Below are 15,222 nucleotides of genomic sequence, written 5' to 3' on the forward strand. Positions count from 1 at the left end.
GAAACTGCCTCTATGTGGACTAGAAATGCAACTTAGAATTTCAAGAGTTGCCTGAGGTTGACTGAGAGACTGACTTGTCCAGAGTCACAGTTTAAACTCAGGTCTTGCTGGCTCTGAAACCAGTTCTCAATCTACTACTCTGGTTGCATCTCTAAACATTTATTGTCTATTATACGCAAGGTACTGTGCTAGGCTCTCCTGAGTAAACACACTCTAACAAGAGAAAGTAATTTGAGAATGGAGAGAACACTAACCACAAGGGGATCAAGTAAGATTTTAGGGATGATTTCTTGAAGTAGATAAGGTAAAAAAATATCTTACCTTGAGGTAAGAATGAGGAAGTAGTTCATTGGAAAGATGAATATAGCTTGTGAAAGACAGAGGCAGGGTAGAGGACATGAAGGCTGAGGAAAAGCTAACAGTCCGTTTTGGAACGCCAAATGCCAGATGAGTAATAAAGAATAAGGCTGGAAAGGTGACACAAAGCCAGAGCAGAGGGTGTGAAATGCACAACACAGGAATTTCTATTTTATTCTAGAGACAATAGGGAACCACTGAAGGTTTTTAATGATGTGGTCTTACTTTTTCATTAGGAAGATTTTGGCAACTTGGTGGGAAGACAAATTAGAGACGACAGAGATTAGAAGCATGGAGCACCAAGGAAGAAGTTGTCATAATTATCTAGATTGTAGAGAAATGATCATGTGATTGGGGAATGGATGTAAGAGATGCTGTTAAGGTAAAGTAGACAAGATTTGTTAATTGACAAGGGGTAAAGAAGATAGTTGTGCCTTCAAAAGAAATAGCTTAGTTTAGAAGAGGGGCAGGTTTGTGGAAAAGATAATGAGCTTCATTCTGGATATGTTAAGTTGGAGATACCAGTATCATATCCACATGGATGAACAAAGTACAGAGATGATAGACTATATTCATGTTTATGTGTGAGATAAGGGCTGAAGATACAAATGTGGGAGTCCTTGAAGTGGCTGGGAGTGCCAAGGGAGAGAGTACAGAATGGTAAATTTTTTCTCCCTTATATGTTTACAGTAAATTAGATAGCTTATATGGATGCCATATCAAAAGCATCAACATTCTTTACATTATTTCTCTTGTGCTATTTTTGCATTGGTGAGTGAAACCAAGCAATTTAAATGGCCTACACGATCTCTGTCCCAAAGAAGTTTATGAATGAAAAAAATGAGAACAAGTTTACTAAGATTGAAATCGATTGATATCTTTGTGCCATCCTCTTCAAAACTAAAATTTGTCACAAAAATATCTTAAAAAGAAACTTTTCAAAAAGGAACATACACATATTAATTTCTTTCCTGTTTGTTCTTTACTGTAATATTAGAATGAAAATAACTTGCATATGAGAGATATGAACTAGATCTGTGACTTCATTGGGCATTGAGAACTCCAAAATGAGAAAACTCCCTCTACCAATTCATGTTGACTCCTTCTCTACAACTTAAGCATGATGGTTTCCCAGAGCACTGAGAGTCAAGTGACTTGACCAGGGTCAATCATCAAGTTCAGCTTTTAAGAAGCTTAAAACTGCACTAAAACTTTTGGGACACTGTGTATGTCAAAAGTGGGACCTTCCCAGCCAGCTCTCTATCCACTCAATCAGTCAATTGATAAACATTTATTAAATACCTATTATGTAACATTCACTATGCTAGCACAACTGCCTCTGTATCATATTAGAACAGAAGCTTAACAAATTCATTTGATGCCTTTAGATAACAGATATGGAAGCAAACAACATCTTTAAAAGAGAAAATAAACTGATTTAAATCTTTTCAATTTACCAATTTGTTTTCCCCTGCAGACTTCAACTTCTCCTGAAGTTTAATTGTGGTCTGGCGGATTCTTTCTATTTCTTCTTGCTGTTTAAGAATCAGTTGTCTTTCCTTCCGAGCTGCCTTGTTGGCTTCCTGAAGACGCTTAATTTCTGCCTAGGAGTGAGAAAAGTTAGGAATACAAAGGAGATGTAAGGATTCCAAATAATACAAAGGAAAAAGCCATCATATAGTATAGGGGAAAAGATTTTTTTTTTAATAAACCACCTTAAAAATAACTATGAATCTTTCTTATTTTAACAGTAAGTTTTAACTATCATTGTAAAAATAGTTTCTACAACTCCTCCAAATTTCCTATTTTCAATTACGGGAAAACTTATTTTTTGCTTCTCTGCCTTTTTGTTATAAGCACCAAACCTATGCACATATTAGTTCGTGAAAAAAATAAAAACACCCATACATTTAATAACAGTACTGTTTATAAATAAGAAAACTAGTTTCTGGTTTATTTTTTGGCAAAAGCAATCCATAAGCAGTGAGATACAATGATAAGCACCCCGCTCTGCCACTTCATTAAAAGGGATCATTTACCAAATTTTTCTGAACCTCAACTTCCTCAACTGTAAAAGAAGAATGTAATCCCAGAAAGTACTGACCTTACAAGGTTATTGTAAGACTCAAAAAAGCTGATGTATGTAAGGTGTTTTTTAAGTGCTATATAAAATCAATTATTATTATTATTGTTGTTGTTGTTGGGAGTTCAGATAGAAAGTCATGGTACAAGTCATCATCCTACTATCATTCTTTTGAATTTAATTTTCTAATTTGTAGCTGAAAAAACTACTATTTCTATCATCACTATTATCTTCTACATCATGAGGTTATAAAGAAAGTGGTTTGTAAACTATAAAAATGTATATAAATGAGTTACTCTTATTACTGGAATTTTATAGATAACTTTTCCTATTTAAAGAAAACAAAAACTAAGTTTCTCCCTCCCCAAGATCCACAAATGTTGAAGACTTTAAGTGAAGCTATTAGAATACATATATATATATGTATATATATATATATATATATATATATATATATATAGCATACTCACACAACAAAACTGAGGGTTTCTAAACAAAAGGGCAATCTAAGATTATGAAATTTGTTTCATATTTCAATTCAACAAATATTTACAACATATTTGTTACATACAAAGCAGTGTGCTAGACAACGGGGAAACAAAGATGAAAAAATAAGAGTCTCTGCCCTCAAGGAACCTACAACTTAGTAGGGAGATGAAATGCATTAAGATAAGCACGATATAAGTATCGTAGTATCGTAGGTAGCAGATTATGTGGTAGTATGAGGAGAAAGAAGAAGTCTAAAGGCCTAAGAAACTGATGTAGGTTGTCAGTACTGTGTATAAACTAATTTACTAAGTTCTACAAAGGTAGACAGAGATTGTTAGTATGTTCAACAATTCAGCAATGACACAGATACAATCCAATTTTAGCAAAAATCTGTTACCAACATAACAAAATAGTTTACATTTACTTAGCACTTTGTGATCTAACGGTGAACTTCTCTATTTTTTTCTTCTTTTCATTTGTATAGCATTTTAAGGTTTACAAGGTGTTTCAGAAATATCTCATTTGGGCCTCACAATAAACAGAAGATTAAGTGCTACAGATGATATTATTCATATATCCCACATGAAGAAACTTATCAATGGTCAGTGTCTGAAGCAGGATCCAAACTCAAGTCTTCCTGATTCTAAGTCCAATGTATTTTACATTACTCTATTCTCGAGCACAAAATAGGCTAAGCATAAAGAAAATCTGATAGCGTTACCAAAAATTATAGAAAAAAATGAAATCTATTTACTAGTTTAACTTAAGTAAGATTCTTCTAGAAATGCCTTTTTTCTTCTCACCTTCTCCTGCTGCAATTTCAATAGCAAGCCACGCTGTCTCTTCCGGAGAGGGGGCATTTTATCATCTTCTCCTTTGTCTCGTAGATGTCTGCATATATATGTATATGTAAATATAAACTCAGTAAGATAGAATATCTTTATTAAATTTTAATTTCAAGGGTTTCCTTCCAATGGTAAGTCTACAGTCTAGCACTCTTGTGAATCCATGACTTCACCAGTGTAAGTAATATCCTTCAATGATGCAGATTATAACTCCACAAAAATGTTTTCATGACTCTGTGACCAAAAAAAATCTTAGCACCTGGTAGCCAACTTTCTAGTCATGACACTCCCAATTTAGCAAATTTAGTCCTTAGGCAACAGATGTGTAGAATCCATCGACTCTAAATCTGAAGTTTTTCCACCTTGGTAGATCTACCGTGTTTCCCTGATAATAAGACCTATCCCGAAAATAAGCCCTCCCCTTACTGTGTAAGATTCTTCTAAAATAAGCCCTCCCCCGAAAATAAGCCCTATTGAGATTGCTACTGTAGTGAAGGTGATCCCCTGTGCTACACGCTACTACATTATGGTACCCTCTGTATGCACCGTCCCCCTCCCCCCCTGGGTGAAATGCACGCCGCACTCCGAGCTGCATCCAATCAGAGCTGCAGCAGTGAGCGCGTCATCCTGTTCTTCCCCAGTGATTTGCTTGCTGGCGCCATTGAGAGAAGTGTCACGGAGGAGAGCTGAGGCAGGACAACATAAAAACCCGGTATGTAAGCGGGAGTGAGGGGGCATGATGGAGGATAAAAAGGGCATGATGGAGGAAAAAAGAACTCAGGGGGCATGATGGAGTGAAAAGAAGGACTGATGGTCATAATTTTATTATTCTGTCTGTTTTGACCTCCAGACATGAGTACAAAAAGGAAGAGCTATACTGTTGAGTATAAGAAAGCAATTGTAGAGGAGTCACATGTCATTGCTGTCAATGTTCATTAAAATAAGCCCTCCCCTGAAAATAAGCCCTCTGGTGTTTTTCTGTCCAAAAAAATTAATGGGACAGTGTCTTATTATCGGGGAAACACGGTACCAGATCTTGAGTTACATTACCTTCCTCAGACTACCAGAACTCTGGGTCACCTCCTAATCACAATGAAACATCAGAGAAAGATTGCAATAAAGGATAATCTAGCATAACAGTTTCAAATTAGAGCAAGACAGCTACGTGTACTCACATATTTAAAACAAAAAACCTTACCAGTAAAATTGACATCTAATGAAGTTTAGGGAAAATATCATGCTGAAGTTGAAAAGACTTTGAAAGTAATCTAGTTCTCTGTGATGAACCTGACAAGACGGTAACTGAGTATCATATCTTAAGGTCACAGAATTCAATCTCAAAAAGCAGCTCATTTCAATTTTTGAAAAACTCTAATCAGAAAGTTCTTCTTTATAAATGAACTAAAAAGTTGCTTTCCTTTAATTCTAACCTACTATTTCTAGTTTTAGCCTCTGGAGACTGATAGAATAAATCTAACACCACTTCCACAGATAGCACTTGAAATATCTGACAGGTATTAGTTATCATCTTCCCCACTCCCACACCCCACATGTTTTCTTCTTCAGTTCCTTATTCCTCCTATAATGTCATATTTGAGCACTCTTGCTTTCCTAGTCATCTCCCTCCACTGCCCAGTTTGTCAATGTACTTTCTTCCCTTATTCTAGACACCATAGTTCTCTATAAACATATTCTAATACTAAATTAGTTTTTTTGTTCCCACAGTCATTTCACACCTATTACTGGCTTTATTTGATGATCTGGATTAGTCAAACAAAAGTCCTAATATTTTTTTCTTATGAGTGGATATATACTTTTTTGAAGCAAGCTAGGTGATTTATATTTATCCCCATGAAATTTTATCCTATGATTTGGTTCATTATTCCAGTTGGGTGAGATTTTTTGGATGCCAATTCTGGCACCTTATACATATGTCTTCAATCAAGTCACTAATAAAGGTGTTGACTAGGGCAAGGTCTAAAACTGAGACCTGCAAATAAAATTGTTATTAATCAGTAATCTTCAGATATGGTTGATTAACTACCTACCAATTCACCTAAATTTATTAATCCAACTCACATTTATCCAGCTCATCCACAAGGATATTCTAATATAGACTGTCAAATGTCTTACTGAAATCCATTTAAATCATGCTTATAATCAAGGGTAAGTGTGGAAGCCAGCGTGAACCAGGTTGGGAAAAACCACAGTTAAAATTTTCAGTGACAGCATATTTGTGTGTGTGTATGTATGTATGTATGTACATATACATAAATAAGCACCTGTTACAAATCAGGGATTGATTTGTTTTTGTTGATTGTCTAGATTTAAGAAAGGAATGATGAAAATGTTAGTAATTAAGACTAAACAGTGTGTCAGGTGTACATTTTTTTTTCCAGAGAGCCAGTTGCTAGACATTGACTAGAATATCCCTGCTATATTTCTGTGGCCTATTAATTAATCTGGAAACTATAAAAAAGAGGAAATGCAATTGGTTTCATATAACTTTTTCTTAGTGAATCCATGTTAATTCTACATAACTACCACTTTTATAGTAGTGGTGTGCACTATATACCATAGTAGCTTATGCACTACATGATTGCCACTTTTCTTTTTAAGCAGCTCATAAACTGTTTAATAATCCATTTTAGAAATTTGCTGGAGATTGTCATTAAGCTCATTTCTGGAGACATTTAAAATTTCCAGGAGCTGTCTTTTTGCAAAAATAATATTTGCCTAACTCCAGTCTTTTGGTACATCTCTTATTTGCCAAGATTTCTCAAAGAATATTTAAAGGAGTTAAAAGATCATACCCGCAAATTCTTTCAATACCATGGAATGTAATTTATATGGACCAGAAAACTTAATCTCATTTTAAGGCAATCAGCTTATTCTTACTATCTCATCTTAATTCTACTTAGCCATTTTTGCTATATCTGTTCCAATATAAAGTTTATATTCATTGATAAAAAGATGGAAGAGAATCAAGTATTAGATAGTACTATTTTCTGTCATTTTCCATTCCACCATCTCTCAGAATTTATAAGCCTATCCCTTTCTTATTTTATGTACTTGACATAGCCCCAAAAGCCTTAGTTAATTATTGTCTTTAGCACTTTTTAAAAGTCTGAGGCCATACAGGGCTCTGGACTGCATGACATTATTCTTACAGGTTTATTATTTATTCTTGGACATGGGCCCCTCCTTCCACCTTTTGTCCATCTATTTAAATGAATTAAATTAAATTAATTAAACATGAATTCACTAGAGAACTCCCTATATATCCATAAAGATTTCTTTAGATACCTTTCCCTTTTCTTTCTCTCCAGAATTATTTATGACTGTATTAAAGTCAATCTTTTTTGAGTGTTCCTTTTCAAGATGATGGACAAATAATCTCAATTTCGCTAAATTTTTTCAAAGTCATAGCATAAATAGAATTTAAATAAGAATTTCAATACGAGTAACATAAAATGGCCCAACAATTTATTCACATATAAACTCCACAAGGACATGAGCTATATCCCAATTTATCTTTGTATTCTCTTCACAGAAACTAGCACAGTGTCTTGTGGTCAATAGATATTGAAAGAATTTATCACCCTGAAAAATTCCTACTATTTATTGAGAACTTTAAAGGTAAAGAGGGAAAAAAAAAGTCCAAAGTAATAAGTGGTCTCTAATATGGCTTTATGCATTATCGCAGAGTCAGGAGTAAAATCTAGATTTCAGGACTTCCAAATGAATACACTGTAGGTACCTCATTGGAGAGGTGTCTTCTCCAGTTAGCAGTCATGTTTCCTTAAGCATGTAATGGTACAAATATGAAAGGCCATTTTTATTACAAATCTGAAAGCTAACATTCTTTAAGAAGAATTACTTTTCAGTTTTCAGAATGTCCTTACTTTTTCTGGTGTTCCAGCCAGGCTAGCTCTGCTTTAGCTTTCTCCTTCAGAGCTTTCTCACGGAGTCGTAATAACGAAGACTGGTGAGCTGCCCTCATTTCCTCTTCTTTCATGTACTGACGCACCATTTCCATAGTGAATTTAGAGAAACTATCTTGCCCTCCTGAGAATGGCATACTCAGTTCCTGAAAATGAGGAGTTTATTCCAATTTATCACCTTCTAAAACCCCACATAAATTTGTTTTTAGATCCAAATCAATTATAAAAGTAAACAGGTATTTTACAAGGAATAAATTAGTACTTATTCAGAATTAAAATAACCATGCAAGAAAATACCCTGGGGAAAAAAATGTCCTGAAAGGAATAATGCAATGAAAAGCCTTCCAGTGGTCTAATAATGCAAACTCACAAACAATACAATTAGATGGCAATATTACATTTAATTCAACTATTACAGCTGATATGGAAGATGTACTTGGCAATATAGGTCACTGGTCTTCAAAGATAAAGGTTAAAAACAGATGAAATTCAAATGGGATCCCAAGGCTACTTATACCTTCTATCTCATCCCCTCCTGAAGGCACAGATCTAATTATGTCACTCATTTCTTTAAAAAAAAAAATTAGTGGTTCCCTGTTGCCTGAAGGATAAAATAAAACTTTCTTGCTAAGAGTTTAACACACCTAACAAACATATGAGACCAAAAGGTACTCTCTAATAATAAGTGGTCAAAGTTACAAACAGTTCTTAAAAGTAAACTATTAGCAACCATAAGAAAGAAAGCTTCAAATCACTAACATTAAGAGAAATTCAAATCAAAGTAACAGTCACCATTCTAAGGGCTGTGGGAATGAATAGAGGTACACTAGTACATTGTTGGTGGAATCAGCACAGTCATTTTGGAAAGCAATTTGGAAATATGCAAATAAAGAGAACTAAGATATCCATACCCTCTAATCCAGAGATTCCATCAGTAGACCATGGAGGGCAATGATAAAAAGAAAGTTTCCATACACACCAAAGTATTTATAATAACACTTATGGGGGAAGCAAATAATTGGAAGCCAATTAGTTACCCAATAGTTAAATTGTGGTACATGGGTATAATGGAATACTACTGTGCTCTAGGAAACTATAAATAGAGAGAAACATGGAAAGACTTAAATTAACTGATGCAGAGTGAAGTAAGCAGAGCCAAACAACATACATTATGATTACAACAATGTAAATGGAAAGAACCACAAAATCAAAATAAATCAAAGTCAATGTTGCAAAATTATAAAATCCCTCTTTAGACTGTTAGCTGCTAGAGGGCAGGGAGAGTCTTTTGTCTGTTTTGCATCCCCAGAACTTAACAGAGTCTGGCACATAGTAATTACTTGATAAATGCTAATTACAAAGAGTATAAACATTTAGTAAATACTTGCTTCGTGTAATTCAATAACTGTAACCTGCTGATGGAAATTTTACTCTCCCAAAACTGCCCCACATCTAAGTATATGCCAAACTCCCCTCTATTGCATGAAAATTAGGAAGCTGGAGTTGGTGGCAATGATTTTCAGGTATACCTTCACTAAGATATCTTTAGGGTCAAACATCATTTAAGGATTTAAACAAACATAACTAATATGGCTTTTATTATATAAGGCATAAATGACTTTGATCTAAAGTTGTATAGTTCCCTCTAGTTACAGAAAGGTGTTAATGATACCAATGACATGGATTTCATCCCTATGTGAGACAATGAGCATGAATATATACAAATTCAGAGCCATCCTGAAAGTAAACAGTAACTACTGATCACAAATAGGATAAGGTGGACAATGATTATAGATAAATCAATGGAAATCCATTTTTCCCCCCAATGGATTTTTTTTTAATGTAAAACCCCTCTCTATTTGATATAACACGCAAAAACAAGCTATATTTAAAAATCAGATCTCTTTGAAAGGTGCATATTTATTCACCTATGTAATAATAAACATGAACTGTACAAAATTGGAATGTTAAAATATTAATGGGGCAGGGGAGAAACCAGTTTTCTTTGAAAGTTAAAAGAAAACATAAAAAATAAAGCATCATAACAAGTTCCAGGGAACCAAGTAGAACGAAATAATTAACAATGACAAAGCTAGAAAGTTGAGCCTGAACTTTCTGTAATTAAGGAGAAGGCTATCAAAGATGGTCACTATCATTTTTACTCCTCTTCCCCTCCTTGCATCCCTTCTACCCTTCCAGAAATCTTCTATTATTCTACTACTATGGCATTGAGATGCAAAGCCTGGAAACCCCAATACTCCATACGATCCAACACGCCTGTTTCTTCTCCCCACTTGTTTTTCTGTTATGCTAAAACTCCAGGGAACCAGCACCAGCTTTACCTATCTACAAAAAGGAAGCAGAGTTGCTCTAGGACAAAGTACAAACTCTTTGCAGAGGAGAAGTATGAGGATTCTCATATGGTCCTTCTCTGTACTCACACAGCTACCACCTTGATTTTAGGCCCTTATCACCTCTAGACTAGATCACTTCAACAGCCTCCTAGATGGTCTACCTGATCATTATAATCCATCTTGTAAACTGCTGCCAAAGGAATTTTCCTTAAGTGATCTGACTATATGACGTCCCTACTCCAGTGTCTTCCTATTGACTCTAGAATAAAACACAAATGCCTTTCTTTAGTTTTTAAGACTCTATACAACCTGGTCCCAACTTCTCTTTCCAGCTTCATTGGATACTATTCCTCCTCTGGCATTGTGTGGTACAGCCAAACTGGTCTTCCCTCTGTTTCTCACTCACACTCACTGACATTCTTTTTTTTTTGCTTTTTAGAGGGCAATTGGGGTTAAGCAACTTGTCCAAGGTCACACGGCTAGTTTTTGTGTATGTGTGTTAAGTGTCTGAGGCCGGATCCGAACTAGTCCTCCTGACTCCAGGGTCGGCACTCTACTCACTGTGCCACCTAGCCGCCCCAACTCACTGACATTCTTATCAAGGAATACAACATGTACACAATTAAATAAAGAAATACACTGTAAATACAAAGTACTTTCAAAAGGGGGAATGCCAATAACTAAGAAGGATAAGGAAGAGGTTCATGTAGGACATGGCATCTGAGACTGCACATCAAAGGAAGCTTTTCTGACCATGAGGTGATAAAACAATGGAATAGCAACTGCAATGGATGGGGAGAGAAAAGGGACCTGTGTTTTATTATAGATCCCCCATTCAAACAGACTGATCATTAATGAAAAAATCATTATTTATGGGGGATTTACTGCTTAAGTGAGAGGAGCAGGTCAGAAAATTCAATTAAATTTGTAATGCTCCAACTCTTGTTCTACAACATATGAACAGATAATATAAAGTACTAAACTCAAATAAAAGTCTGGTAATAGAGCTGTAGAATAATTCCTCATCACATTGATGAGAGGCTTCCCTTTCCCTAAATTATTAGTAACTTCTCATGTTCTGCCTCATCATCAAAATAACTTTGTGTATGTTTTCTATTTACTTATCTATTATGCATGTACTGTTTTCTTGGTTTTCATTTGTATTTCTATCTTCAGTGACTTGTACAGGGTCAGGTATATATAGTAGGCATTCAATAAACTGAACTTAGAACATGGTACCATAAAAAATAACAATTAATTCTCATAATCCATAGTTTCCATGGTTTTGTTTACAAACATTTCATCCTACAGGTGAGCCCTGTTTTAGGCAAATATGATTTAGGCAGCATCCTACTTACAAATACCACAGACATTTAAATGCTTGCTACTTATCTTGACTTGTCACCTGTGCCTTCTCTAGACACAATGGGAATTCCCTAGCTGCTAGAGCCCATCTTTCTTCTTCCTTTGGTACAAGTCTCTGGAGGAAGTGAGAGATTAGATTCTCTGGCAGGTCTTGGTTCAACATTACTCTTAGAACTACAATTCAGTTACATGAGGGATTAAATAGGCTTTTGTAAGGTATAGCTTAGAAATCTAAATCTTATTTAAAATATTTTTTTTCCTAAGGGAAAATATATGCCAAGTTCCAGATTTTTAGAACATAATCTATTAATAAACTGGGGACTACTTCTATATACTAATGTGGATTTATAAACAAGGTAAATTACGTGGCAATTATTTACTTTGATTTATCTTATGGGATACTTTTAAATGTGAGCTCCCCTTCCTGTATCTTATGCTATAATTCAATTTATAAAATTTTAACTAATGGGCGGCTAGGTGGCGCAGTGAGGAAAAGTGCCGGCCCTGGAGTCAGGAGGACCCGAGTTTGGTTCCGGCCTCAGACACTTAACACCCACACACAAAAACTAGCTGTGTAACCTTAGGCAAGTTACTTAACCCCAATTGCCCTCCAAAAGGCCAAAAAAAAATTTTTTTTTAACAGGTAAAACTATTGTGCTTGGCACAGAAGATACTTAATAAATGTTTGGTGAATGATTAATACATACTATATAACAGCTTATTTATCTTGAACAAGCACCATGTACATTATTAGCCCTAGTTAAATAACAACTTAGGACACAAACAGAGCATATCAAGAAGTAAAGTCCTCTGGGTCCTGGTATTCACACTCCTAGATCAATACTCTTCTCAGCATTATTTCTGACCAAACACTTCAAAAGGTTCATAAATACCAGTAACCTTTTGTAAAGCCAAAATTTAATTCTGGAATATCATTTATTTATTTTTTGGAGGGGGTAGAGCAAGGCAATTGGGGTTAAGTGACTTGCCCAAGATTACACAGAAAGTAAATGAGTCAAGTATCTGAGGTCACATTTTAACTCAGGTCCTCCTGACTCCAGGGTGCACTATTCATTGTGCCACCTAGCTGCCCCTGGAGTATAATTTAAACTTCTTAAGTGTAGATGTTAGCAATCACGTCAATCTGAATTTGACTTTAGAGTAGTGGCAACAGAAATACAAGAAATTTTTTAAATTGCAGGATCTAGAGCTATTTGAAATACTTTTGTCACAGTTCTTTTTTTACCAATATGAACCAGTTATATCCACTAAATTAATAGATTTTTTTTCCTGCACAATATTTAAATCAACTTAAGCACTTATAAATGTTTCTATATATGAAACTCTCCTTTGAGTCTATCAAGGTGGATAACTCATCTTAAATTCACACACATAATTAATATTGCACCTTTGAGAAAGGCCCACCACAACTTATCCATGAAGTACACGTACAAATAAGAAGATATTTACCTTGACAGAAGACAGAGCCGTCTTTTCTGGGGAAGCCTCCTCATCAGAATCATCTCGATGACCCCTTTTCTTTTCCAGGTTAAATCGGCGATGACTCTCTGAGGGCAGTAAAGACCTAAAGGACTTTTCTTCTATCTCATCTTCTGTCATGGACTCATCAAATTTGAGGGAATACTCAGTAGCAATAGAAGTTGAGTCTAAAAGAAGGCAAAGAAAAAGCAGATTTTTACCAGTTCTCAGAAGGTCTTTAACTTATACTTGAGGCCTTGACGTACATTTAGCATTTTTATAGATGCTTAACAGTTATTAACAAAAGGCACACAGGGTAAAAAAAAAAAATTCAAAAACAAAAATCCCTAGGAGAAAGTGTGATGTGACTGACAATTTAATTACTACAGAGCGAGGCATTTTTAGCATATCAGAGAATAAGCAGATAAATTCACTAAAATCTTAAACTTAAATCATAAGAATATTAAAATAAAAATATTTTCAATATAGTCAACACTTTCTTTATCTAGATAACAAGATAATTTTCAAAAGGTAATTTTTTAGTTAAATCATGCTTACCTGGTAAAACTGGTTATTTTGAATCATTTCTGATGGAGATCTTCCTAAACCATTTTTTATAAAATTCTCTCCTTTTAAAAATTAAATACACTGAACTTCGTTTAATCTTTCATTTAATGATCCAGTGCTATCATAATTAACAAGTACTATATTTGATGTCTGTGATGTGCATTGCCTCTGGCAGTTAAGAAAGTACCTAGAACTGGGTGCCCAAACTACCAAGTTTTATTTAATTTCTGCTCTGAATTCAGGAGTTATTTTCTTCTTTCACATTAGGCTGCCAGTTAATACAATAGCATAAATAAAAATTAAAAAAAAAAAGTAGCATACAGCTACAATCAACTTTTGTTGTTTCATAGCATCTCTTATATACACCCCCTTTTCTTCACTCATAACAACCACCAACCTAGACCACCTCTCACCTGACCACTTGATTCCCTCTGACTCACTCCAATCCATCTTCTACTTAGCTGCCAAAGTGGTTTTTCAGGTCTGGCTATGTCACTCTTCTACTCAAAAACCTCCAGGATCAAATACAAAGTTAATTCTCTTCACAATCATGCCCTTTTCCTACCTTCCAATTTTCTATTTTATTTTCTTCCATGCACTTTTACAATACAGATACAATGCTGTACTTCCTATTCCTTGATGACACTTTATCTCCTGATTGTGCCTATATATAGTCTTCCCCTCTCAATGCTTGGAATATACTCACTCTCACCCTCTGCTTCTTGACTTTCTTTGAGATATGGCTCAAATCCCACCTTCTGCAGGAAGTCTTGCCTGTTCCTTCCCAACTTACCCCACTGAAGCAGGGGTACAAAACTTCTTTGTAGAGAGTTTTTTTACATGTTATACCCCCATTAAAATAAGCTCCTTGAGGTTTTTGCTTTTCTTTATGCCAGCACAATGCCTGGCATAAAGTAGGCACTTGCACACATTGCTTGACTTGTTGACTGACTGGAACAACACACTTGGGTCCTTTCCATGATTCCTGCTTATTTTGGAGAGTTGACATTGCCAGAAATTTGCCTTAACTAAAATAGAGCATGTCACATGGACAATTTTTCAGTATTTTTCCAGCAGTTTCCCCCACCAAATATTAAATCATTTTATCAGTTGTCAAGGCACACTGTACTCCCAGAAGATAGCAGTTTTGAATTTTAGATGTAGCATGGGATTTAGTGATCAATGAACATGGTCTCAGATTACATGGCTTTAAATACCAGTTCCACCACTTATTTGTTGTGTGAAATTGAGGTAAGTTAAAGATCACTGAATTTGTATAGATGAAAGAAACTTTTAAGATAATCTAGACCAAATTTAACCAAACTGAAACCAAGGGTGAGAAAAGTGATCCATCCAAAATCACTCAACAAGAAATTCACCCAAAGTCATTCAACAAGTCAATGCCAGGCCTTGTATAAGAACAAGTCCAATACTCTTTTCCTATCCTATATGCTCACTAAAGTTAATTATCTCGCAGGATTTTAATTTCCTCATCTGAAAAATGGAGATGAGGGGCGGCCAGGTGGCTCAGTGAGTAAGAGTACCGGCTCCAGTGTTGGGACGACCTGGAGATCGAATCCCGGGCTCAGACACTCAGCACCACACCCAGAAATAACTGGCCGTGTAACCTTGAGCAAGTTACTTAACCCCGATTGCTTAAAAATAAAAAAAATTAAAAAAAATGGAGATGATATAACTGTAATGTCTCCCTCCCTCAAAAGGTTACAGTAAGAGTCATG

The 15,222-nt window shown here is 35.3% G+C and overlaps 1 protein-coding gene across 8 annotated transcripts in view; it reads right to left on the reverse strand.

Moving 5' to 3' along the window:
* Positions 1-15,222, reverse strand: part of CEP350 (centrosomal protein 350) — a 183,063-nt gene that overhangs the window by 60,390 nt on the left and 107,451 nt on the right. For all 8 annotated transcript variants that reach the window (XM_069065450.1, XM_069065449.1, XM_069065444.1 and 5 more), the window contains 4 exons: positions 12,908-13,104; positions 7,680-7,864; positions 3,733-3,820; positions 1,815-1,961 (listed from right to left, as the gene is read on the reverse strand). In XM_069065450.1, coding sequence (XP_068921551.1) covers positions 1,815-1,961; positions 3,733-3,820; positions 7,680-7,864; positions 12,908-13,104 — 617 coding nt within the window. The remainder of the gene's footprint in view (positions 1-1,814; positions 1,962-3,732; positions 3,821-7,679; positions 7,865-12,907; positions 13,105-15,222) is intronic.

Source organism: Petaurus breviceps, unplaced genomic scaffold (assembly GCF_028583685.1).
Source record: "Petaurus breviceps papuanus isolate PSGF00001 unplaced genomic scaffold, PetGlider_PUasm1.0 90692, whole genome shotgun sequence".
NCBI lineage: Eukaryota > Metazoa > Chordata > Mammalia > Diprotodontia > Petauridae > Petaurus > Petaurus breviceps.